The 25,610-nt window shown below is 48.3% G+C and overlaps 2 protein-coding genes across 2 annotated transcripts in view; both read left to right on the top strand.

Moving 5' to 3' along the window:
• FLT3 (fms related receptor tyrosine kinase 3) overlaps positions 1–7,209 on the top strand; it is a 76,396-nt gene extending 69,187 nt beyond the window's left edge. The window contains exon 24 of the mRNA XM_047078162.1: positions 6,666–7,209. Coding sequence (XP_046934118.1) covers positions 6,666–6,788 — 123 coding nt within the window. The 3' untranslated portion in view covers positions 6,789–7,209. The remainder of the gene's footprint in view (positions 1–6,665) is intronic.
• Positions 7,210–17,540: 10,331 nt separating this feature from the next.
• On the top strand, positions 17,541–25,152 carry URAD (ureidoimidazoline (2-oxo-4-hydroxy-4-carboxy-5-) decarboxylase). Its single transcript, XM_047079119.1, has 2 exons — positions 17,541–17,715; positions 24,803–25,152. Exons 1-2 carry the CDS (start codon positions 17,541–17,543, stop codon positions 25,150–25,152), a joined length of 525 nt encoding a protein of 174 aa, XP_046935075.1.
• Positions 25,153–25,610: the final 458 nt, after the last annotated feature.

The raw sequence follows: 25,610 nt of genomic DNA, 5'->3' as shown, positions 1-25,610 counted from the left end.
TGGCTGGGGAGCTGCTTTGAATCCACAGAGGTCTTATTTGCGCTAGAATTTTGGGAAGAATGAGTAGTATTTTGGCTGCTGGGGGATGGGGGGTTGGTGGAGTGTTCCAGGCTGGATGAGTGATAGAGGTAAAGGTTCACAGGTGAGAGAGGTGAATGGAAAACAAATGGTTGTGGCTAAAGTAAAGGGCGAGTGGGGGAACACGGAGGAAAACAAGACTATAAAGGTAGTGGGCCGGGGTGGAGGGTCCGCTGCGGCCGAACCGTCCCTTGGCTTTGTTCAGGACCTCCTTGGACTCGGTGTGCAGCTGTCCTCTGTCCCCATGCCCCCAGGACGTCCAAATCCCTCTCCCTCTGTTCAGGGGGCCTTCGACATATCCGGGATTGTTGAATGGCAAGGTCTCCACGGACGATGACTCAGCTGAGGGTATCCAAGCTCAGGGACACCCCTTCAACTTCTCCCCACCCCGTTCTCTTCCTCTGTGATGGAAAGTTCTTTTCCCTACCCGTCTCAGAGCCACTGATGGCAAGCTGTAGCTCCTTTAGGTAAATGACAAAATAGTGTCCCTGCCAGGGAGACATTCATCCACCCAGCCACCGTGGGGAGCCTCTCACCCCCGGCTGGTGCAGTGGGCTCCAGTCTAGAAGCCCGGGGAGCAGAGCAGAGATTGGACTTCAGGCCCCCCTTGCCCGCTTGGCTGGGCACCTCTGAGCGAGGCATGATCTCCGCAGCCGTGCCCACTGAGAGCAGACCCTGGCTCCTCCTGTGTCGCCGTCCCGTGGTTTCTCTTCACACCTCCGAGCACAGCCACGTGTCGTCTCTTGAGTGGGAAGACAGGCCTTGCCAGCGTGCCTGGGGTAACATCTCCTGCTCCGCGTGTGAATGCTTTTTGTAGAATCTCTGGTTTTGCTCCATCGTGGACTCGGGAAGCAAATGGCCCTCGGGGAACCAGTGAGAAGAGGAGGGAAGCACGCAGAGGAAACACAGGTTGATGCTCTGAGGTGTAGCTTACAGCAGGGAGATCGTCGGACAACGTGCTAAGGCAATGAGGATTTGTGGAACCGGGGAGGATTTGCAGAATGGACAGACATGCTTCAAGATTTGTCTCGAAGCCCAGATCGCTACGTGTGTGACAGATGTTAACCGGGCTAATGGTGGTGACCCTCTCGCCATAGATACCCAGAGACGAATCGTGTCGTACGCCTGAAGCTAATCCAGTGTTACATGTCCCTTATACATCCGTGGTTTTTTTTTTTTTAATTTTTTTTTCAACGTTTATTTATTTTTGGGACAGAGAGAGACAGAGCATGAACGGGGGAGGGGCAGAGAGAGAGGGAGACACAGAATCGGAAACAGGCTCCAGGCTCTGAGCCGTCAGCCCAGAGCCCGACGCGGGGCTCGAACTCACGGACCGCGAGATCGTGACCTGGCTGAAGTCGGACGCTTAACCGACTGCACCACCCAGGCGCCCCCGTTTTTTTTTTTTTTAAAAGGAGCCAGATCGAGTTACGCCCTCGTCTCCAAAGACCCCCCCCCGTGACTTCTCTGGTCAGATTTCAGGGTCCTTCTTCTGGGTCCCCGTAACACTATGTGACACTCTGAGACTCAGTGTTGTGTGATACTTTTGCTTTCCCATCACTAGACTTGGCTCACGAGGTCAAGGACATGCACTGTTCATCTTCACATCACCTGTGTGGTCCCACAGGCAGGAGACACTCACAGCGTGAGGGTACGTTAGAGGCCCCGTCTGTTTTGTTCGCTGTGACATACCCAGTGCTTAGCGTATAGAAAGGGCCTAGCAACGATATTTGGAAGAAAGGAAGCGTAAAAGCAAGTTTGGGGAGGCAAAAGCGAAACAGCACGAGGAAGGACATCCGTTAAGAGGTGACTGTGGCAGCAGAGGTGAGCAAAGGAGGGAGTGAACTGGACCGCGGCAGGGGGGAGGGGTGCAGAGGAAAGGGACACACGGCTCCTGTTTCAAGAAAGGGGCCTGAACTCACATCACCTCTCCTTTCATATCAGCGCCCACAAATTATAGGATATATAATATAATATAGAATATAGAAATATATTATAAATGTATCATATATAATGTATTGCAAATAAATATAATACAAATATAAAGGATTTGTATTTGTAATACAAATTTGTATTTGTAGTACAAATTTGTATATTGTAATACAAATACAAATATTTAACATAAATATTAAAATATAAATATATACACTACATATTTTTATTACTTTTTATTTTATTTATTAAAAAAGATTTTAATGTTTATTTTTGAGAGAGAGAGAGGGACAGACAGAGCATGAACGGGGGAGGGCAGGAAGTGAGGGAGACTCAGAATCCCGAGCAGGCTCCAGGCTCCGAGCCGTCAGCGCAGGTCCCGATGCGGGGCTCAAACTCATGAACCACGATATCACAACCTGAGCCGAAGACAGACACTTAACCCACTGAGCCACCCAGGCGCCCCTGTTATATATTTTTAAAGAAGTGAGGCCATAATTGCCTTTGAAAGCCAGAAGGTGATCTCTGTGGACCGGGAACGGTGGAAAACCCCTGGGATGATGAAAGCAGTTAGGACTGAAGGGAGAAGACCCACGACAGAGGACTCTTTGAAAGGATAAGGACACGTGCTTCCCTAACGGGCAGGGAGAGTTCTGGTAGGATCTTGCAGTGTGGTTCCACAGTGGGGGCAGCCACACTGTTAAGTACACGTAAGAAGAAAGCAAGTGTTAAAAATGTGAGTATAACCACCGTTAAAAGAGAATATAATATATCTCAGGTGTAGTGTAGAAATAAAAATATAGTTTGTAATCTCAGGTGTGGGGCGCCTGGGTGGCTCAGTAGGTTAAGCGTCCGACTTTGGGCTCAGGTCATGATCTCACCGCTCGTGAGTAAGTTCGAGCCCCACATCAGGCTCTGCGCTGACAGCTCGGAGCCTGGAGCCTGCTTCGGATTCTGTGTCTCCCTCTCTCTCTCTGCCCCTCCCCTGCTTGCTCCCTGTCTCTCTCTCAATAAATAAATAAATAAACAAACAATTATAATCTCAGGTGTAGCGTAGAAATAAAAAAGGACCATAGAAAACTTGATCAACCCAACAAAGCAGGGGAGAGAGAAACAAAGAACATTCATGGAAATAGAAAAAAAAAAAAAACACAAAAAAGCAGGATTCGAAAGTCCACTTAGGAAAGAGAATTTCAAAATAAATGCGCCTGTCATCATACAGGCACATTAACTGACCTCAGTGCAGTGGAACGGGACATCGCCAAGAGCAACCAAAAAGGCCCCAACGTCTGACGTCAGAGACGAAAATCCCTGCTTACAGAAGTCTTTGGTTCACAAGAAGGAGGAGGAAGGGAAAAGAAATAAAAATAGACCCTGCTTATTAAAACCTATAGGAGCCAGCGACGTTTATAATTCTAAATTCATTTGTTAGAAAACAAAAAAGAATGAAAATGAATGACTTCAACTTTCAACTCAAGAAACTAAGAAAAAAAAACAAACAGCAATGTATGAGGAGACAGAGAGGAAGAAGAGAAAGAAGACAGCAGCAGAACAGAACTAATAGAGGGGCGCCTGGGTGGCTCAGGCGGTTAAACATCTGTCTTCGGCTCAGGTCATGATCTCTCAGTTCATGGGTTCGAGCCCCGCATCGGGCTCTGTGCTGACTGGTCGGAGCCTAGAGCCTGCTTCGGGTTCTGTGTCTCCCTCTCTCTCTGTGTCCCTCCCCTGCTCGCTCTCTGTCTCTCTTTCTCTCAAAAATAAACAAATATTAAAAACAAAAAAAGAACTAATATTGATACAGGCAGAATTCATTAAACTGAGAGTAGCCCCCAAAACAAAATAATAGTGATGGTCAGGAAAGCCAAAAGTTGTTTTTGAACTAATAATTTAATTGCTCCCATTTTTGATGTCATGCACACTTACTAACATGTTACCCATAATAATACATTTAATTCTCATTTCAGGCTCACGAAGTAAGTTCAACCATTACCTCTTTCGCAGATCAGTAAACAGAGATACAGAGAGGTTCAGTAATTTGCCCAAGGTCACACAGTAAGGGTCAGACTTAGGGGTTGAATACAGCAGTCTGGAAGTGGTTGACACTGTATATTAATATTGTATATTAACACAGTGTACAAATATACCACTAAAGCACACTATGAAGAGAGCAATTAAGAAAGAAGAGACAGCACAAATAAGATTCAGGATAAAAAGAACGTAATTATGGATAGGGACACCATTTTCTTTTCTTTTTTAAAAAAAAAAATTATTTTAATGTTTATTCTCGAGAGGGAGACAGACAGAGACAGAGTGTGAGTGGGGGAGGGTCAGAGAGAGAGGGAGACACGGAATCCGAAGCAGGCTCGGGGCTCCGAGCTCTCAGCCCAGAGCCCGATGCGGGGCTCGAACTCACAAACCGCGAGATCATGACCTGAGCCGAAGTCGGTCGCTTAATGGGACACCATTTTCAAAAGTATAAGAAAACCTTACGCACCTCTTTCCACGGATGCACTTGGAAAGCTGGGGTTTCAAAATTTTTATAAGGAGAATGTACTTATGGATTACTTGTGCCATTAAAAATTCATTTAAAGGGGCGCCTGGGTGGCTCAGTTGGTTGAGTGACCGACTTGGGCTCGGGTCATGATCTCATGCTTTGTGAGTTCAGGCCCCACATCGGGCTCTGTGCTGACAGCTGGGGGCCTGGAGCCTGCTTCGGATTCTGTGTCTCCCTCTCTCTCTGCCCCTTCCCTGCTCATGCTCTGTCTCTGTCTGTCTCAGAAATAAATAAACATTAAAAATTTTTTAAAAAATAAAATAAAATAAATAAATAAATAATTCATTTAAAAAATCACTTACAGGGGTGAAGGAGGTACAGGCTTCCGGTTATAATGACTAAGTCACCAGGATGAAAGGTACAGCATAGGGAATAAGTCAGTGGTGGTGTAACAAAAAGTGTATGGTGACAGAAGGCAGCCATGCTCTGGTGAACACGGTGACATACAGACTCGTGGAATCACTATGTTGTACACCTGAAGCCGATGTAACATTGTGTGTCACTTATACATCAGTTAGACCAATCACGTAAATAAAAATCCATGAAAGAAATGGAAAAGGAAGACATGAAAAGCAGTGATATACCCGAACGCACCCCAGGGACAGACTGACTGGCTCTGGGAGCACAGCGAGCTCAAGGAGATGGTTCCGGAACTTCTGGATCACGGGACTGGCAGTGCGCCAAGTGGAATTGCAAACACAGGAAGCAGGGAAGGTTTGGGGATGAAAGATCATGAATACAGGTTGGGTTTGAAGCATCCCCGGTGTTTCTGTCACAGCCTCGCTTGGAGGGTTAGACATCCAATGCCCGAGATGTACGTTTGGTTCAACAGGTCATGACCGACTGCTGCTTTCCGAAAAACACATATCATCCCTGTTCATCCTTCCGGGTACAGGCAAAGTGTTATTGTGCAGACCAGGGTCAAAAGGATATTTCTCTCGATCTGCTTTCCAGAAAGAAAAAAATTAAAGAGTAGGAGGCGGTCCGCTCAGTTACCAAACTGTGAAAAACAGACAACCCTTGTCTTGTCGTAAGGCTCTGGAGAAAATAGTGTTCCCAAACACAGCTGACGGTGCAGCCTGAGTGTTTCAGCACTCAAGTATGCGTCCCCTTGGACCCAGAGATGCCACTTCCCCGTTCATCCCAGAGACAGACGAGGCCAGTGTAACCTTTGCAGTTTTATGTTACATAGCCAGTCCACCGAAAGGTTAGTTAGGGGCGGCCGGGTGGCTCAGTCTGCCGAGCGTCCAACTTTTGGTGCTGGCTCAGGTCATGATCTCGCGGTCGTGGGATTGAACCCCATGTGCGGCTCCTCACTGAGCATGGAGACTGCTTGGGCTTCTCTCCCTCCCTCTGTCTCTCTCTCTCTGCCCCTCCCCCCTCGCACTCCATCTCTCAAAAATAAATAAATGATTGGTTGATTTTAAAAAAGTTTAGTGATGGTACATCAGTACTATGGAATGCTAGGCTGCTGTTAAAAAGATAGATGTGCTCCCATTCCGACAACAGGGAAAATATATAACGCACGTAACATCCGGACAACATATTAGCAACTCAGAATAAGGCTCGAAACCAGAATCTACACTCTCAGCCTACGGATACACAATTGTGTATGCACAGCAGACTATAACGGCGGCCACCTCTGATGAGTTTAGCTTGTTTTCTATACATCGTCCTACATGGCTTACGTTATCTCTATGAATGTGCATTAACTTTATCATCAGACAAAAAGTAGAACTGCTTTCATTTTGGAAAAGGACTCTAAAGTCACCCAAGTGAAACTCAAGCATCAGTCCCCCGTATTAATTGCATAATGAACAGGTCTCTCTTAGTGGCCTTTCTCTTTTATGGTTTTACCACGCAGCTTTAGGATTTCTAGATCGAGATTTTGTAGCCAAGATTAGAAATAATAATGGAATAAAATGCTCGACTTGATTTCTCCATGAATAAAGGACCAAATCTGCTTTGTCAATTAATATCCTCTTAAGATTATTCTCTAAGGCTTATGTATAGTAATAGCAAGTAATTTGCAATAAAGCCCCGTGACATGTACGTCATCATCGGATGGTAACCAGTGTTGTGTCTTTTTTCCCACATTCAGATGTATCAGAACACGGATGGCCATGTTTCCGACCGTCCTTCCGTCTACCAAAACAGGCAACCTTACAGCAGAGAGGTGGAATCGGGTTTACTCACTCCACAGGCTCCTGTCGAAGATTCCTAGAGAAACGACTTAGTCTTAAAGACTTCCTCCCTTCAACCCCCAGCTTAAAAAGGCTATAGATTACCAAAACAGGATTAATCTCATCACTAAAAGAAAGTATATTCTCAACTGCTGCTTTGCTGGACTTTTCTCTAGAAGCTCTCTGTATTTACTCTTGTTTTCAAAGGAACTTTTGTAAAAATCACATCATCCTTTGCACAAGGCAGGAAGAGCTGATAATTAACTTTATTGGAGCATCTACCCACATCCAAAGGCCTTCTCAGTCTGGCTTCAGTGAAAATTGTGTACCTGAACTATAGTATATTCTTGTAAATACATAAAACAAAAGCATTTTGCTAAGGAGAAGCTGATATGATTTTTTTAAATCTATGTTTTAAAACAATATGTAACTTTTCCAGCTATTTAGTGATATATTTTATGAATGAAAATAAAATTTCTTCTATAGAGTTGTTTGTCATTGAATTGTTTGCATGGTCTATTTAGGGCAAGACTTAACTGGAGGGGAGGAACTAATGAAATTGTGTGCAATGTTCTGTATTTTTTTTTTCCTACTGAGAAGGTCCGTCCTCTTGTTGGATCCTTAAAAGGATCTGTGACTCCTGCCCCCAGACCAGGAACCAAACAGCTGGCGAAGGCTTGCTTTTCTGCAGCACTCTATTGATTCAGCCTCCCTCGTCCTTTGAAGCTCAGCTCCCTCCCTCCCACAGGCTTATAAACTTGGACTTGCCCCTGTCCTTACATTCCAGTGTGGTTCTTGGTGAAGGTCTACCTTCTCTCGTCCTCCCTTCCAGTGCCTCGGTTAAGATAAGAGCCCTGAAGCCAGTCCCACTAGGCTGGACTTCTCTGTCCACCACTCTTCGCCATGCAACGTTGGGAAAGTAACTGAACTTCGTTAGGCCCCAGTTTCCCGTTCTGGAAGAAGAGATAATGATGGATGGAATCTCTCTCACAGGGTTGCTGTAAGAATTAGATGGATGACATACATAATATATGCATGTCATAAATATACACATACACAGATGGTCCCCAACTTCTAGTGGTTCAACTTACTATTTTTCAACTTTACGATGGCGCAAAAGGGATACACGTTCAGTAGAGACGGTCCTTTGAATTTTGAATTTCGATCTTTTCCTGGGTTAGCGATATTACCCTCTTTCATGATGCTGGACAGTAGAAGCTCCCAGTCTGCCGTGGGATCACAGGGTAAACAAGCAACACCCTGGCCGGCATTCTGGTGTTTACTCTGGGTACGGTATTCAGTCTGTGACATGAGAGATCCAACACTTTATTATAAAATAGGCTGGGTGTAGACGATTTTGCCCAACTGGAGGCTGACATCAGTATTCTGAGCACATTTGAGGTGGGCCAGGCTAAGCTGTGATGTTCGGTAGGTTGGGTCTATTAAATACATTTCAACTTATGATATTTTCAACTTATTGTGGGTTTACTGGAACATGGCCCCTCCTGGGACGTTTATTCCTCTTTAAGCCCTTGCTTTGTTGCTAGACTTGAGCTCTGTCTTATACTTTAGGTCTTTTTCAGCTCCACCAGCCATCAGGAGTGATGGCTTCCTCTGCTGAAATCTACAAGCTTCTTGTCCATATCATCCAACTGGCCCTTAACATGAACATCCTTTCTTTTCGTTTGGATTTCTTTCAAGCAACAAAAATGTATTACCTTTCAGTTCTATAGATAAGCAGTTCGACAAATGTCCTTCTGGGCTAAAATCAAGGTGTCATCAGGGTTACGTTCCTTTCTGGAGGCTCTAGTGGAGAATCTGTGTCCTCACCGGTTCCAGCTTCTACAGGCTGCTAGAATTCCTTGGCTGGTGGCCCCCTGCCCCCATCTTCATAGCCAACAATACTGCATCTTTCCATCTGTTCTCCTGTAACCTTGTCTCCCTCTGCCCATGAGCTCAGCAGAGACCAGTTCTCTCATTGCAAGGATCATGTCTCTTCACTTGGATTTTTAGAAGCGTGAAAGTAGATATGATTTATTCTTTTTTTTTTTATTTTATTTTCAATGTTTATTTATTTTTGGGACAGAGAGAGACAGAGCATGAACGGGGGAGGGGCAGAGAGAAAGGGAGACACAGAATCGGAAACAGGCTCCAGGCTCTGAGCCATCAGCCCAGAGCCCGACGCGGGGCTCGAACTCACGGACCGCGAGATCGTGACCTGGCTGAAGTCGGACGCTTAACCGACTGCGCCACCCAGGCGCCCCGATATGATTTATTCTAAGTTGTATGGTTAATTCCCACTTGTGTATACAGTCAGAACACAAGAAATATCTGTATTTGATTGTTTTTTTTACCTACTCAAGTTAAAGCATCAAATATGCTTGGTGTTAAGAATTCAGATAATTTTGTCTTTTTACTTATAGTAGTAAGTGAAACTTTCCCTTTATGTGCCCAACCCAAACCCCAAAATGTTCCTTCAGGGGAAATGCTGTTAAAGTTTCAGATATATTTCTCCCACCTTCTTGTTTAAATATACGTGCATTACTTACACATACTTACACAAATACACTCAACCCACAGAATTCTTTGTTTTTTTACATAAAACGGAACCACACCAGCCATATTGTCAAATGTATTTTGGTTCTTAACTGCATGTCAATATTTTCCCAACTATACATGTTTGTGAAGCACCTGTGATGAGGTAAGTGTTAAGAATGACGTATGTATCATCTCATTAAATCTTCGTAACTGCCTTATGAAGTCGGTACTAAAATGATACCATTTTTCTTCTGGAGAATTGGAAAGTTAACTTAGTAACCTGTGATCTCCAAGCCCTTGTTAACACTTATCTTGTGGTCACTCTTGGGTTCTATTATTATTTTATTTATCGTATTTATTTATTTTTAATTGTGCTAAAAACAACACATAACACAAAACATAAAAAAATTTTTTAATGTTTATTTTTGAGAGAGAGAGAGAGAGTGCACATACGTACAAGTGGGGGAGGGGCAGAGAAAGAGAGAGAGAGAGAGAGACAGAATCCGAAACAGGCTCCAGGCTCTGAGCTGTCAGCATAGAGCCCGATGCGGGGCTTGAACCCACGAACACACAAGATGGTGACCAGAGCTGAAGTTGAAGGATTAACTGACTGAGCCACCCAGGTGCCCCTCATCTTAACCATTTTTAAGTGTAAAGTTCAGTATTGTTAAGTATATTCACATTGTTGTGAAACCAATCTCCATAATTTTTTATCTTGTAAATCTGAAACTTTGTCCCCATTAAACAATAATAATTCCCCCTTTCCCTTTCTCTGAGCCCCGGCAACCATCATTCTACTTTGTTTCTATGAATTTTACTACCTCATATAAGTGGAATTATACAATATGTGTCGTTTTGTGACTGACTTCTCTCACTTGGCACAATGTCCTCAAGGTTCATCCGTGTTGTGACATGTGACAGTACGTATTTCCGTTCTTTTTAATGCCGAATAACATTTCACAGTATGTGTATACATTTAGTGATTCACTTATCCATTGATGGACATTTAGTTTGCTCCCGCTCTTGCGTTTTGTGAATAATGGTGCTATGAACACGGGTGTGCAAATACCTCTTTGAGAACCTGCTTCCGATTCTTTGGCATATTTTTGTTTTCTTTTGTAAAGAAGTGGGATTGCCGGATCAAATGGTAATCCTATTTTTAACTTTTTGTTGTATATATTATTTTTAAAGATGCCGTTATAGTGATCATGTGTTTCTTTGGCCATCCGGTATCTATTCCCATTTCTTTCAGTAGCAGCACTGTGATTTGATACATTACTTGTCCCTATGGTATGGAGGCAGTGGGGTGGGACTTCAGTGGGGGCAGGGGGTGGTGCCTTCTAGCCAAGGAGGGTCCTTGACTCAAGCCTGGCTGATAAACTTCTTCTTTCGTTCTGGAAGTTGGTGCCCGACCTGGATGCAGGCAAGGATGAAAAAGGGAGTTGGGGGGGTCGGGGGGTGCCTGGGTGGCTCAATCGGTTAAGTGTCCGACTTTGGCTCAGGTGATGATGATCTCACAGTTCGTGGGTTCGAGCCCCGCGTCGGGCTCTGTGCTGACAGCTCAGAGCCTGGAGCCTGCTTCGGATTCTGTGTGTCCCTCTTTTTCTGCCCTCCTCCACTCGTGCTCTTTCTCTGTCTCTGAAAAATGAATAAATGTTAAAAAAAAAAAACAGTATTTTTTGAAATAAAAAAGAAAAAGACAAAGGGAGTGGGAACTTACAATTCTCAGCAACAGCCATCTCCGACCGAGAGTGAAAAGCAGTCCCCACTTCCTAGATCCCTGGAGCTGCTTTGGCCCCTCTTCTTGCCCAAGCCTTGCTCTCTGGCCTTCCTGGGCCTGGGGGCCACTGTCTCTTTTCCAGAAATCCCCTTCGGATGCTGTGAACCCAAGTCGGCCTCCAAGACCCTTGGCACATACACCTGCGGCCAAACCGATTTCAGTCAGACCCACATCCATTCTGAACGTGACTTCGCTGTGGATGGGAACCAACAAGCACGTTTGTATGTGGGATCCCACACGGCAGCCCCCCTTGCTGCTGTAGTACCCAAGGCACCGAAGAATTTGATTTCCTTGCGAATGAATATTCTCCTGCTCATGAGCTTTCTAGAAATGGCTCCATGCCCTACGTAGACTTCCAGTTCCTGCTTTCTTGAAAAAGAAAAAAAACCCAGTTCATACGTCTCAGATTCACTCATGCTGTTACATGGATCTTAAGGGCTTGTATTTCACTGATGTGCAACGTGAATGTACAATTACCACCATTTATTCATTTTCACACTGATGATATTTGGGGCTTCGGGGCTGGGTGGGGTAATGGGTTCATGGGTGTTCATCAATATTATTTTTCTTTAGAATATAACTTCTGTATGTATCAAATATAGTATTTAAAAGGCAACATTCTCCAGGCGCCTGATGGCTCGGTCGGTTAGGCGTCCGGCTTTGGCTCAGGTCATGATCTGGCGGTTTGTGGGTTCGAGCCCCGCGTCGGGCCCTGGGCTGATGGCTCAGAGCCTGGAGCCTGCTTGGGATTCTGTGTGTCCCTCTCTCTCTGCCCCTCCCGCACTCACGCTCTGTCTCTCTCTCTCTCTCTGAAAAATGAGTAACTATTAAAAATAAAAATAAAAAATAAAAGGCAACATTCTCTGAGGAGGGAAGGTGTTTAAAATCCTTGTTGGAGGAAACAAAATCAGACTCTATGAAATTCACAGATCTGGTTTGAGTTCGGTCGTTTGTATCTGACCTAACTACACGTTTTTTAAAGAGATTTTATTTGTAAGTAATCTTTACACCCAACGTGGGGCTCAAATTCACAACCCTGAGATCCAGAGTTGCATGCTCTACCGACTGGGCCGGTCAGGCGCCCCAAACTACACATTGTTAACACGGCTAAGAACACAACTCAAAAGCACGGATCTTAGAGACGGGTTCTGCTCCTGCGTGCACAGCCCTTTCCATCCGACCAGTAGGTGGCGCCCCAGGACTACTGTTTTTTTCCCTTAATCTCAATCACAGGGCTTGACTTCACCCCTACACCCTCCCCTGCCTTTGGAAAGGCACATTGTAACCAACAGGATAAAGAAAAGGCCGATCTGTTGGTGAGAGGGAAGAACAACCCTCTACGCAGATCACTTAAGGTCATTTATTCAATATTCAGTTATTTCAGAGTTGACTCTGCTAACGATTGTGTGCTTTATGTGCATTATTTATCACATTCCGGACATTAACAGAGCAGTCTATGTCAGCTTCTTTATGGGACGTTTTTTTCGAACACCAATATCTTTTAACGTTTATTTAGTTTTGAGATGGGGGTGGGGGGAGGTGCAGAGAGAGGGGGGTGGGACAAAGGATCTGAAGCGAGCTCTGTGCTGACAGCAGCACGCCCGATGCGGGGCTTGAACTTACGAACCGTGACACCATGACCCGAACCTGATGCTCAACCGACTGAGCCACCCAGATGCCCCAGACCTTTCATTTATAATTTTTTTTTTTTTTTTGAGAGAGAGAGCGTTTGCACACGAGGGAGGGAGAGAAATCCCAAGCAGCCTCCACGCACAGCACGCAGCCAGATGTGGGACTCGGTCTCAGTCTCATGATTTGAGCGGAAATCAAGAGTTCCGCGCTTAACCGACTGAGCCACCCGGGTGCCCCTGTAGGACCTGGCTTTTAACATTCACTTCTACGCAGCACGTTTATCTGCCCAGGGGGTTGACTTCTGAACTGACTCTTCTCGGAGCGTCTTCTGTGCTGAGTGCTGCCTGAGCCTGGACTGGCCTCCTACTGAAAACAAAGAGTCTGTTTCCCAGAGATCTTTCGGAGTGAAAAATACAGCCAGGGAAGATGTCCTGGATGACCTCCTATTGAAGGATTAGCCGCCTTGTGTCCCTCCTTCACCCACCACTTGTGTTTCTTCCTGATCTTCCTTCTCTCTCCTCAGGTCTTCTCGAAGGACTTTCTCAGGAACACGCTTATCCGGACTCCTCGGCCATTCCCCGATCATTTTGTCAAAAATAAATGACATATCAGCTTTCACGTTTGTTTCTGTCTATGCCATTACCATCAGCAACAGAAAAAAAGAAAATGGTGGTGGGGGGGCGGTTATCACCTAAAAACACTTTATCTTTTCAGCTCGTAGGAGTCCAATGTGTATTACATTCCAAATTATCTTACCGAGGCAGGAAAGGCATGGATGAATTTTTTTTTTCCTTTGGTAGCAAAACACATATAACATACATGCATGTGCATGTACAACCTACCCCCTGCAACCATCCCTCAGTGTGGAGTTCAATGGCATTCAGCACATTGACGCTGTTGTGCAAATCACCACCACCACCGTCTCCAGATGGAACGTTTTCATCTCCGCAAACGGAAACCGTCCCCATTAAACATTAACTCCCTACCCCCTCTACCTCCAGCCCCCGGGGACCACCTTCCTACATTCTGCTTCTGTGATCTTGACTCCTCTAGGCACCTCATATGAGTGGAATCACCCAGGATGGGTCGTTTTGTAACTGGTTTATCGCACCTAGCCTATAACGTCCTCAAGGTTCGCTGCGATGAACTCTTTATATTACCATTTGTCGATAACACACTCCGTCCCGCAGCTGTGCTAAAGGCGTCACCTGTATCGTCCCATTTAGTAAAACGTGGGGTCGGAGTTGCTGCGTGGCAGCTGAACAGCTGGTGACACCAAGGCGCTTGAAGAAGGTTAAGTCGCTGGGGCGCCCGGTGGAGGGGCTCAGTCGGTCAAGCATCTGACTTCAGCTCAGGTCACGATCTCACGGTTCGTGGGTTCCAGCCCCGCGTCAGGGTCTCGGCTGTCAGCGCAGAGCCCGATCAGATCCTCTGTCTCCCTCGATCTCTGCCCCTCCCCGCCCCCCAAATGCAAATAAACATTTAAAAGTTTTTAAAAAAAAGAAGAAAGCAGGTTAAGTCCTTAGACACAAAGCAGGTACTAAGTACTCACCCATCTCACAGCCACACCGGGGGTCTGGGCTCCTGCCAGGGCCTGTTCCTCAGCTTATGAACGCCGTCTGGGAACAGCAAGATGAGATGAGTTCTGACTCCCAATGTGCCTCAAATTAAAAACGTCCGTGAAAGAGAAGCAATCTGTCTTTCTGGTATCTTCTTGACAAAACACTTCGCGTCAGCTCCACTCACGAAAAGTTAAGGGCTGCTGGTGGGAGGGAGCTGACGTGTGAACGTTTCAGCTACAAAAATGAAACAAAACTGTATGCCCGTTTAAGAACTTTTTCCGTGTTCTGGTAAAAGTCTCTTAAGAGAAAAACTATACTAAAGTCAAATACGATACACTCAGCAACCGGAAGGCAAGAATGCCATCTGGTCCTGTTAACTTATGAGGCTACATCTTTATATAATTTAACTCTTTATTTTTTATCTATTTAATTTTTAAAGGTTATTTATTTATTTTGAGAGAGAGAGAGAGAGAGCGCGCTCCAGCAGAAGGGCAGAGAGAGAGGGAGAGAGAAAATCCTGAGCAGGCTCTGTGTCATCAGCCCAGAGGCCGACCCAAGGGCTTGGGCTCACATATCCTGAGATCATGCCCTGAGCCGAAACCAAGAGCTGGACGCTTAACTGACTGAGCCACCCAGGCACACCTCTATAACTTTTTTAAAAAAGCTTTATTGAGGAGGTTCTGGATGAATCAGTTGGTTGAGCGTCGACTCTCGATTTTGACTCAAGTCATGATCCCAAGGTTGGGGGTTCCAGCTCTGTGTTGGGCCCCATGCTGAGTGTGAAGCCTGTTTAGCACTCTCTCTCTCTCTCTCTCTCTCTGCCCCTCTCCCTCACTTGTGCTCTCTCTCAAAAAAAAAAAAAAACTTTACTGATACATAATTCGTATACCACACAATTCTCTTATTTATATTGAACTACTCAATAACTCAGCTTTTTCCCCGGATGAAAGTCGCCTTGCTTGCTCACCGCCTTCCATGTTTCTGGTTGGTTTGATTGGTTGAGAGTCAGCAGAAGTGGAGCCCAAGGTGCTGAGTTAAGCCCAGTGGCACGAGCTGCCGGTTCCACGCTGGTAATTTGTATTTTGTTGTTGTCATCAACATTGTTTCCGTGTCCGTGACTGTTTAATTCCTGAACTTTTTGCGTCTTGAAGGTTCCTACGTCGGTAGGTTATTAGGAGTTCCATTATTATACGATAGATACAGCAAAATAAAAGGTTCGGTTTCCAGCCCCGTGCCAGAATGGTGGTAATATCAATAGGTCTTTCCCACCATGCCTCTCGGCATCGCTGTGCTGTGAGCGGAAGGGTTTCCATTTGCAAATTCAGATGTGGTTCTTTGAGCAGCCGAGAACCCCCAGGCTCCAAGCCCCAGACGGGGGCTCCTTTGGGGGCGGGGAGACCCTTGATGTGCAGAGGTAAGAGCAGGAAATGATAAGGGGTCATATAAAAGGGGGGGGCGGCAAGGAGCGACGGAACCAGAATGCCCTTCTTTCTCTACTTCTGCTCTACCTGCTTTTCCCAGCGTCTGGGGATGAGGGTGGTAATGGGGCAAAGGAGCCCGGACAGACTCCTCCTCCCTTTCCCCACACTCTGATTTGAACATTGCAGGTGCTTCACAGGTCACACTGCAGTGAACTGAGGCTGGTGGGGGGGGGGTGGCGGAGGGAGAAGAAATGGCTATTGGCCTGTTGACTGGGCCCACCGCAAAGCCTGCATGGACAAGCAAAAGACGCTAACAGCGGGAAGGAAAGAGGAGAAAACTCTGTGGTTGGTCCAGTGGAGAGATTCGACACAGAAAATAGTAGCCAACAGCTACGTAGTGCTGCCACCAGGTGAACACGTCATTGTCCCCATTTTACAGACAAGCTGAAAAACAGAAGGTTCGGTAACTTGACAAACGTCTGATTGTAATGGCGGAACCAGGATCAAAACCCTCCTGGGTCCGTGTTCTCCACGCTGCGTTCTACTGCCTGAAACTCATACGCCACAGGATTCAATGTGCTTTCACACACACACAAGTATGTTATACGTAAGTGTTAATCTCGTAGCTCCTCTTTCACATTTGAAGACAAGCCAGCAATGGTGGTACTTCGGGTGCTGGATTTACTTCCTTGAAAAGCAAATTTTTGAGGCGCCTGGGTGGCTCAGTTGCTTGAGCATCCAACTCTTTTTTTTTTTTTAATGTTTTATTTTATTTTTGAAAGAGAGAGAGAGAGACAGAGAGGGAGCAGGGGAGGGGCAGAGGGAGAGGGAGACACAGAATCCCAAGCGGGCTCCAGGCTCCGAGCCGGCAGCACAGAGCCCAAGGCGGGGCTCGAACTCAGGAACCGTAAGATCGTGACCTGAGCCGAAGTTGGACGCCTAACCGACTGAGCCACCCAGGCGCCCCTCCCCTCCTTTTCTTTGACTTTATCTTCCACGGTAGTTTTCATTTTGAGTACCCATGAAGGATATCCGGGTGAGAAATTCGATCCATGTGGTCATTGGGTCAACGAATTCACCCCATGGTGTTTATTATGCGCCTACCGTGGGCACGGTTCTAGGCACCCGGGACACAGAGGCACGCAAGACACGCGGTCTCCAGGCTCATGGCATTGGTCAGAGCTGAGAGGTGATATGCAAATAAGTAAATATAAGAAGCAAAGTGATTTCAGATAAGCATATTTTTCAGGAAGAAGACAGCACATAATGGTGTTTGAGGGACAGTTGAGAATGGGGCAGAGTTCTTGCTTTGAGACCACATCCCGTTTCAAGAGCATTTATAAAGCACCTGATGTCTTAGGTATCCGAAATACAGGGAAAGCGCGTAAAACGCACTACCTGACCCCGCAGCGGCAACAGAGGGGAAATCAAATTCCAAGCGGGTTGACTTGCGACCAGTCTCTGAGTTACCAGAGGGAGCTTCCCAGGATGACGTTGGCGTTAAAATGTTCATGACACCGAGAGTCTCTCTGGCTTGAAGGCCCACAGTGACATCGGGTCCCTCCTGGCTTTGTGGGAGCAGAGTGGCTGGAAACATTCCTCCTGTAGAGCCCTCCGCTCCCTGGCCTGGAGCCTGAAGCCTGTGTTTGTCCATCACCCGAGTACTCTGGACCCACTGCTCCCAGAAGCATTCAAAACATGCCAAGCGGGTGTTGCATAAAACACACATACACACACACACACACACAACCAGGAAAAAAGCTTGTGTGTTCGGCAAATATAAGCGGGTGAGCGGGCCGAGCGTCGCTCAGTCGCCGAGAGGGGAGCTGACGTTCTGCTTCGTCCAGCTGAACGCAAGCAATGGACATGGAGAAGGTCAACTCCATGGACTTTGGAGAATTTGTGGATGTGTTCGGGAATGTCGTTGAGAGATGCCCTCTGATTGCGGCTGCTGTGTGGTCCCAGCGCCCGTTCTCCAACTCGGAAGATTTAGAGAAGCACTTTTTTGCCTTTATTGACGCCCTTCCACAGTCAGGTAAGGCTTCGGCATTAGACGCCGAGAGTCTGTGCGAAGGGCTTTCAAGCGTATTTACCCGAATGGTTTGAGATATTTTAGGCTAGTTCCTTATCACTGACGTATTGATTGGTATTTTTATCGTAAGGCTCGATCTCCTTAGACTCGGTCAATGAGGGTCAGACGCTTGCGAGGTGTCGGGCCGGAGGTAGAATTGGCGAGGTACGTCGGCTCGGGTAAAGGGGTTGTTAAATATTAAAGCCACGAGGTCACGACGGAAGAGGAACAGGCACAGTTCTCCTCGGGCCTCGCAGCCCCACAGAGGCCAAAGGTCAGGCTGAGGGCCCACCCTCTCTTAGCCAAGTGTGTTGGCTCTGGGAATGTCCTGTATGCAAGAGAGGAGACAGCACGGTATCAGAATATCTCAGGAGCCCAGGGGAAAGAGCAAATGGCTGACATTTTTACCAGAAAGGGCCAGTTTGGACTGGACCACCGAGGAAAGGAGACTCACTCAGATCAGCAACTCCCTAAGGGAGTGAAGAGGAAAAGACAAAAATCTGAAGGAATTCCTCCGGCGAAAGGGAGAGAAATTGTTGATTTCCTCTGGCTAGAGAGAGACAAGGAGACCCTTGCGGGTGTGGGGTGAGGAGGGTGGAGGTTTAGGCTTACCGCAAGTGACTCAGAGTGACACAGGGCCTCACAGGGATTCAGAGACCGAGGGTTAGAGTCAGGGCTGCTTCCGGGGCTGTTCGGGTATCTTCAGAAAAGCCTGAAGGGAGGCGAGGGGCAAGGGCTGCCTTCACAGAGGGGCTCCCACAGAGGCCTGGTGGGTGGGGGTGGGGGTGGGGGTGGGGGAGAGGAGGACCGCCACGGTCTTCTCCTCCATAATGAGGCCAACGGACAGTCTTGCCCATCCGTCCAGGGTCTGACATCCGGGGTGGTTTCCGAACGTCCCCCAAATAAGGAACTCATTTTAATTGATTTGGGGCACATCTAGCAAGAGGAGAGGATCGTGTTATAAAATCAAACTGACAGAAATGTTGACAGTCACCCCCTTCTCGGGGCCTCGCTCAGCTCTGCCACTGGGCTCGGGCATTCGTGGGGCTGAAGGACACCAAAGCCTTGTGACCGATGACTCACAGGATGGTCAGTCCCAGCTTGATGAGCCGAGAGGCTCCCCTTGTCAGCACACAGCCTGCAGAACAAGCTGGAAAGAGTAAGAAGCTACCAGAGCCCGTGTTCTAAATGTCTGACAGGAAAAGGCAGGTCAAATGGAAGGCTTCTAGGCCAGAGGGGAAATAATTTTTAAAGGGTGTGAATGCCTTATGAATGGCATTTTTTCTAGCATGGTAAAAAAAAAAAGAAAGCAGAAAAATTCCATGATCTGCCTCAATACCTAAGGGGTGGTAGGGCTGGGGAGGGAAAGGATTGCGTGGATAATTCAAACCCAGTATTCACTGGTTTATCCAGTTATTCAACATTTAGTTAGGGCTTACCGTGCCGAGAACTTAGATAATAAAATTAAAATTTCCCTATTTCTGTCTTCTCTCTCATCAGCAGTCACTCCAATCAGTTTGAGCAGAGGTTCTCGTTAAGGTTGGTTAAGGTCAAATCCAATCACAGTCCTGAGCAAAGTGGGATATGGGGATTGGCATTCACCCCCTCCCTCCTGAGGCTTGCATTTGACCCCTCTCCTAACTCAGTGGGAGCTCCGTATTCTGGTCGGTGTCAGAATCCTACATCGCTCAGTGAATAGGGACCTAATATCGAATGCATGAAACGATTCAGAAGATGAGATCATAGGATGATTTTGAAAGGTGATGGATCCTGGTACCCTTTCCCCACACATTTCACCTGGAGCGACTTTAGTGACAGGTCCATGGGACAAAATGACAGAGGGAGCTGGGGTCACTGGGGTGTTTTCTCCCTTCTGCATCAGACACTGTTCTTTGGAGGGACCTCCTTATGTGGATCCTGCCTCTCAGTCCTATGCCAGTGTCCACATGCTCTTAGGCAGCTGGGAGCAGGGCTTCAAAAGCTATAAGGGTGGTTACTTTGTATCTAATCACCTCCTTGATGTTGGAGAGGCAACGTGAGCGCTGAAAATAATAATAGCGGAAATGCATTTAACCCTTACTTTTGGTGTATTTCAGGCACTTTTGTAAACACTTTCCATTTGTTAACTCATTTAATCCTTATGATAATCTTATAAAACAAGCATTATCGTTATCATATCCATCTTACAGATGAGAAAACAGAGGAACAGAAAGGATAAATAACTTGATCAAGAACACACAGCTAGAAAGTGGCAGAACCGGGATTCAAACCTTGATGGTCGACCCAGCAGCTTTTGAAGCATTTTTTTAGAGAATCGGAACAGTCTAAAAAGAGTTTCTAGGGAGTTCTTTTATTCATTCACTAATTTATTCAATTCATATTAATGCTTGATGTCCCAGATCCTATGTTGGGTTATTTCAATAAGCAAATAAAACGGGATTTACTGCATAGTCTAGCTTTAATCTGCAGAGTTGGGAATGTAATAGAGTCTTTTAATCCCATAACGAAAAGAGGCCTTAAAAGAAAGTTCGGGATAGGGTGATCTACCCGGTCAAGCATTTGTTTTATACACGATCTAAGAAAATCCTCTACAATTAGCAGAAAACAAAATCTTGTTTGTAGAGTAAACCAAGGTTGACAATCCACTCCGGTTGCACTATGATGATTATTGGTCAGTAGGTGGCAGTCCAGGATTAATATTCAGTCCCAGCACTAATTGGCCAAGCAGCCTTTCAAGCCAATCAGTTCCTGATTTCCAGCCAAGGGGGGTGGAGAAAATAAAGGGAAGACAGTTGAAGCACACACACACACACACACACACCCCAATTCAGTACTAATTTGTGTTAAAAATCAAAGATAAAAAGTGCATCTCCTTGTGACATTTCAGAATTGCAATAATGCCATAATTTATTATTTAATACGTCTTTCAGAACATAGTTGTTGAATGAATAAAAAAGATACTAATAATTCCCTGAAATGCAGGCTATCAGGTATTTAGAAGAGGCTGTTCAAATGTGTTCGATCAAAAGATATATATGGCACTCCTTCCCAAAAGTGATGTGTTGGTCAAGCGCCCACTGTGCCCCAGGAATTGTCCCAGGCATTGTGGACAAGACAAGTGCCTACCTTCAACGAGTTTACATTCTAGTAGAGAGAGACTGGATTAACATAAGTAAATGAGATAATTTCACATTCGAAAAAAGTATTAGAAGAAAATATGTAGTAAAGTAGGTCTTTCTTAGGAAGTGACATTGGAGTCCCAAAAACCAAAAGATGAGAAGAAAGCAGCCTAAGCTCCAGGAGAAGGCCGTCTTAGAAAAGGAACCTGAGACTTTTTGGATCCGGGTGTCATTAAACACACACACACACACACACACACAAACCGATGGCATTTAAAGCCATGAGACCAGTGAGAACACCTGGGCGTTTGTGCAAATACAGAGGGGAAGAGAAGTACTGAGTCCTGGGGTACTTCAGTGTTGCTGATCTGGCAGAACAAGAACCAATGACAAAAGTAGGCAAGTGATGACAATCTTTTAAGAAGGACAGAGGGACAACCATGCGACATTCTCTCAAGAGGCTGAGGAAGAAGACAGGAGCACAGGCCGCTGGGTTTGGGCAAGATGGCCATCATCTGTGACCTTGATGAGCGCAGATTGGTTGGCGGATGGCGGGTGGGACTGAAAGCTTGATAGAGTGAACCTGGAATAGGAGGTGAGAACCCCTTTGAGGTGTTTGCTGTAAGGAGGAGCAGAGATATAGGGAGAAGCTAGAGGGCAATAGGGAATCAAGGGAGAGTTTAATTTTGTTGGTGGCACGAGTGACTCTAAGGCGCGTTCGTGGTTGCTGAGGATAAGGCAGTGCCGGGAGTGAGGGGGGAAGAAATGGATGTTTGAAATCATAGTCTTGATATGAAAAGAGGACCAGCTTCAAGAACACAACAGATGGGGGGGCGCCTGGGTGGCTCAGTTGGTTAAGCGACCTACCTGAAGCCTCCAGCTCTGACTCAGGTCATTATCTTCTTGAGTTCCAGCCCCACATCGGGCTCTCTGCTGTCAGCGCAGAGTGTGGTTCTGATCCTCTGTCTTCCTTTCTCTCTGCCCCTCCCTTGTGCATGTGCCTTCTCTCTCTCTCAAAAATAAACATCAACACACACACACACACACCAGAAGGAATAGATGATCCATTGTACCGGCAGGGAGAACACACTAGTTGGTACCGATGTAGGGACCCTGGTGGCCTCTAATGGGTTCTAAGCCAATTGCCTGCTCTGCTCTCCTATTGAAACAAAGAGTGTCCGCTTTGTGCCAGGAACTCTCCTAGATGCAAAGATTGATGACTTGTGGTCACAGCAAATAAGACACGTGTACCCCTACATCCCTGCGTGTGCCATGCCAATGGCACAGGCCGTAGGATTTCAGGAAAGACTGAAGAAAAGGCAGCATTGAAATGGTCCGGCCAACCACAGGACGATCGACTGACCTGGCGAGTGCGCAGCCCGGTGCGGCTGGGTCAGCGTCATCCCGGATAGCACTCCAGGGGTCAGTGGTGGGGGGCAGAAAAGGTGGGGTCCTGGGCTGGACCAGCTCACGTTCTGTTTTTGTTTTTGTTTTTGTTTTTTTTCTGAGCTACCACCCTCTACTGGCCCCCTTGCACCTTTTTTTTCCTCTCTAATCTGCAGTTGTGTATATGTGTCGCAGGTGTGCGTGCGTGCGTGTGTGCGCGCGCGTGTGTTTTCTTCTTCTCTTTGCCCTGCCCTTCTCTGGGCCTCCCTTCTCTTCCCCCTACCTTCCCCACAAACAGTGTAAAACACAGGTTCAGTCCTAGGCAAACATTAACCCCAGACGGTGTTTTCAAGCGGGGAGACAACCCAGGGGGGTGAGAAGCGAGGTGCAAGAGAGGGGAGGAAAGGGGCAGGTGTGGCGCGCGTGGGACCGGCCCCGCCGCGCGGCCTCCAGCCTCTGCTCCGCGGTCCCCTAGGGGAGTCCGCTCGGGGCTGTATGGGGACCGACGCTAGCCCCAAGCCGACGCTCCCCGCCAGTAACTACTTTCCCCCAAGCTTGAGCTGGGCCTCTAGAGAATAAGAAATAGGGGGGAAAGGAAGTCAAGACGGGGGTCGGTCAGAAGGCTGGGTCACGGTCCCCCTCGCCTAAAGGCTGCTTTGAAAACCTGAATATGCAAGGAGGGGGCGCCAGGGAGAGCTCTCTGGGTCAGGACCTGTAGAGACGCTCAGGACTCTATTTCCCCTCCCCAGCCTGCCGTTTGCTGGGGGCCAGGGCTGGGTGGGTGCGGAGGGAATTCGGATTCGGAGTGGTGGATGGTCGCTGGGCACAGCCTCCAGGGCCTGGGGCGGGGATCAGTGCAGGTAGGGAATTTAACACCTTCATTTTCGCCCCACCCGGACCGGGAAAAGAAGCACCTAGCATTTGCAGTGCCCCGGGACAGGACCCATGAGAAGGGGCCTAAAATAGTGGTGTCGTAGAGGTGGAATTACAGGTGACACGACTTTCGTTTAAAACGCCCTTTAACCTTGTAGGGACGGCCAATGCCCCCCAAGTCGCCTGGTATTTGAGCTACTAGCCAAGTGACCTTGGGCAGGTCCCCTAATCCGTTCTGAGCCTCCACGGAATCCTCTCTTAAAAGCAGATGGCCCGGTTCTCCCGACCTGGACCCTGGTCTGTGAGTTGGATGGTGCAATCCCAACCATCCTTTAATTGGGCAGAAACCGTAAGGTTTGAGTAAGGGGAGGTTTTATGCCGGATTTAAAGCGAGTTTTAAATGATCTCCCTCTCCAACAGAGCTCCTGACTCATCTCAGCGCCAGAGTCAGATGCTTCGGCCCCACAGTCCAGTTACAATGTTTACTACGACTAATAACAACGGCTGTTTCTTGGATGTTTGCTAGCATTAGGCGCTGCGATGGGGGGGGGGATGGATTAATTGTCTCCAATCCTCATAACGACTCGGCAAGTTAGGTGTCATTACCCTCCTCGTACAGATTATGGCTGGCTGCTTACCATATCGGAAATCTTGCCCAGCCTTGAGCATTTGAATTCTGGCTTGAGAGAGCTAAGCAAAAATGGTTGGTCAGGGCTCACGGAAACCCCCCAGATTAGGATTTAAAAGCTCAGGCATTACACCAGGGGGTTCCAGTTTTAAGCCTCGGAGATTATGAGAAGCTATCTTGCAAGAAAACTCCAAGTTGTTCTCTGCGCCGTCTTTAGGATCTATATTTGGAGAAAGGGAATGAGCCTCAGACGGCGGGTGGGCTGGGGGGGGGGAGCGGCGGGTGGCGGGGAGGGGGTGGGGTGGGAAGGGGGCGTTATTTTCCTAAAAGGAGGAGAGCCACTTTCGTCCAAAAGGCTGTGGAAATCCGGCTGGAAATGAGTTTCTTTGCAGTGAATCATCTCTAAGTTTCTCTGGCTTCATTCCAGACGCCCCAACCTCACACTTAGGATCACAAAATCCTGGACGTTTATTTGCCGAGCCCCATGGATGTTATCCCCGTTGGGCCCTCCCCGCCCTTCTCCTTCGGAACGGAGCGAAACCCATTCGGTGGCTTTTGCAGGAAGTCTTCGGGCCCCCGCGTCCGGCCCTCTCCGACATCAAAGCCCCCTCGAGAGCAAAGGACTTTGAAAAGATACGAAACGCTCGGGCTCCTTATCGCGTCCCTGCTCCCTCCCGAGCAAGTCGTAAATTCCGAGCCTCGGAGGCCTCTCCCCTCCGCTCTTCTTGCCCCAAGGTCTCAAAGGACAAGCCTGTCACTTCCCGCCCCGCCCCTGGGTCCGGGCCCAGGCCGAAGGAGCTGGCACCGAGGGGCGCAAGGTTCGGGACGTGTTCGAGGGGCTGCGGCGGTGGGCGCCCCCGCAATCCGGGACACCCCTCGTTGCCCTTCGTCACCTCCAGAAGACCCCGCGTCTCCCCCCCTCCCCGCCCTGCCCCAAGCCCCCCCTCGGGCGGGGCGGGAGGCCGGCCGGCAGCCCCGTGCGCCCTCTCCGCCGTCCCCGCCGCGCGCTGACGCGTCCCCGCTGCGTGTCTGTGCTTCCCCGCAGGCCAAGAGGGCATCCTGCGCTGCCACCCGGACCTGGCGGGCCGCGAGCTGCAGCAGGGCACGCTCACTGCGGAGTCGCGGCGGGAGCAGGGGGGCGCGGGCCTGATGAGCCTGGACGCGGCCGAGCGGCTCCGGCTGGCGGAGCTCAACGCTCAGTACCGCGCGCGCTTCGGCTTCCCCTTCGTGCTCGCCGCGCGTCTCAGCGACCGGGCGGCGGTGCCGGGGGAGCTGGCGCGCCGGCTGCAGCGCCCGCCCGCCGAGGAGCTGCGCACCGCCCTGGGCGAGGTGAAGAAGATCGGCCGCCTGCGCCTCGCCGACCTCCTCGGCGCCGCCGGCCTCGCCGGACCGTAGCCCGGGACCCCGGGCGCGCGTCGGGACCGGCCGCGGCGGGCGGCGGGCGCGGGCCGGGAGCGGCGTCCACACGCGCACGGAGGGAGGGGAGCGGCGGAGCCATCCGGCGAGTAACGAGCCCCTTTGTCCGCCCACCCAGCCGCCCACCCGCGCGCGCTTTGCCAAAATATCTGTAGGGGGTCGCGCTTCGCCCGGATTTAGCCAGCTCACTGCTTCGAGTCTACACTCCCTTTGCAGCCCTGTTGACGCCACCGGCCTTTGTGGGTTCCAAAGCGATGGTCCAGCTCTTGTTGGCTCCCCATCCTCTCCTGCTAAGCCCGAGCCGCAAGGCAAAAGCGGGCGGAAAAAGGAATCTTTTATTCCGCAGCGGTGTGTCTGTTTGTTTTCTTCTTCTCCCACCTCATTTGCCGCACCCGACATTTACAGGCGAGCGGAAGGCGTTTTCTCACTCTGGGGCG

This window comes from Lynx rufus, unplaced genomic scaffold (assembly GCF_022079265.1).
Source record: "Lynx rufus isolate CCGP_SWC_20201006 ecotype Redwood Valley unplaced genomic scaffold, mLynRuf1.p SCAF_1, whole genome shotgun sequence".
Taxonomy (NCBI): domain Eukaryota; kingdom Metazoa; phylum Chordata; class Mammalia; order Carnivora; family Felidae; genus Lynx; species Lynx rufus.
Note: the sequence above shows the minus strand (reverse complement) of the source record. Positions and strands in the feature narration are given on the sequence as shown.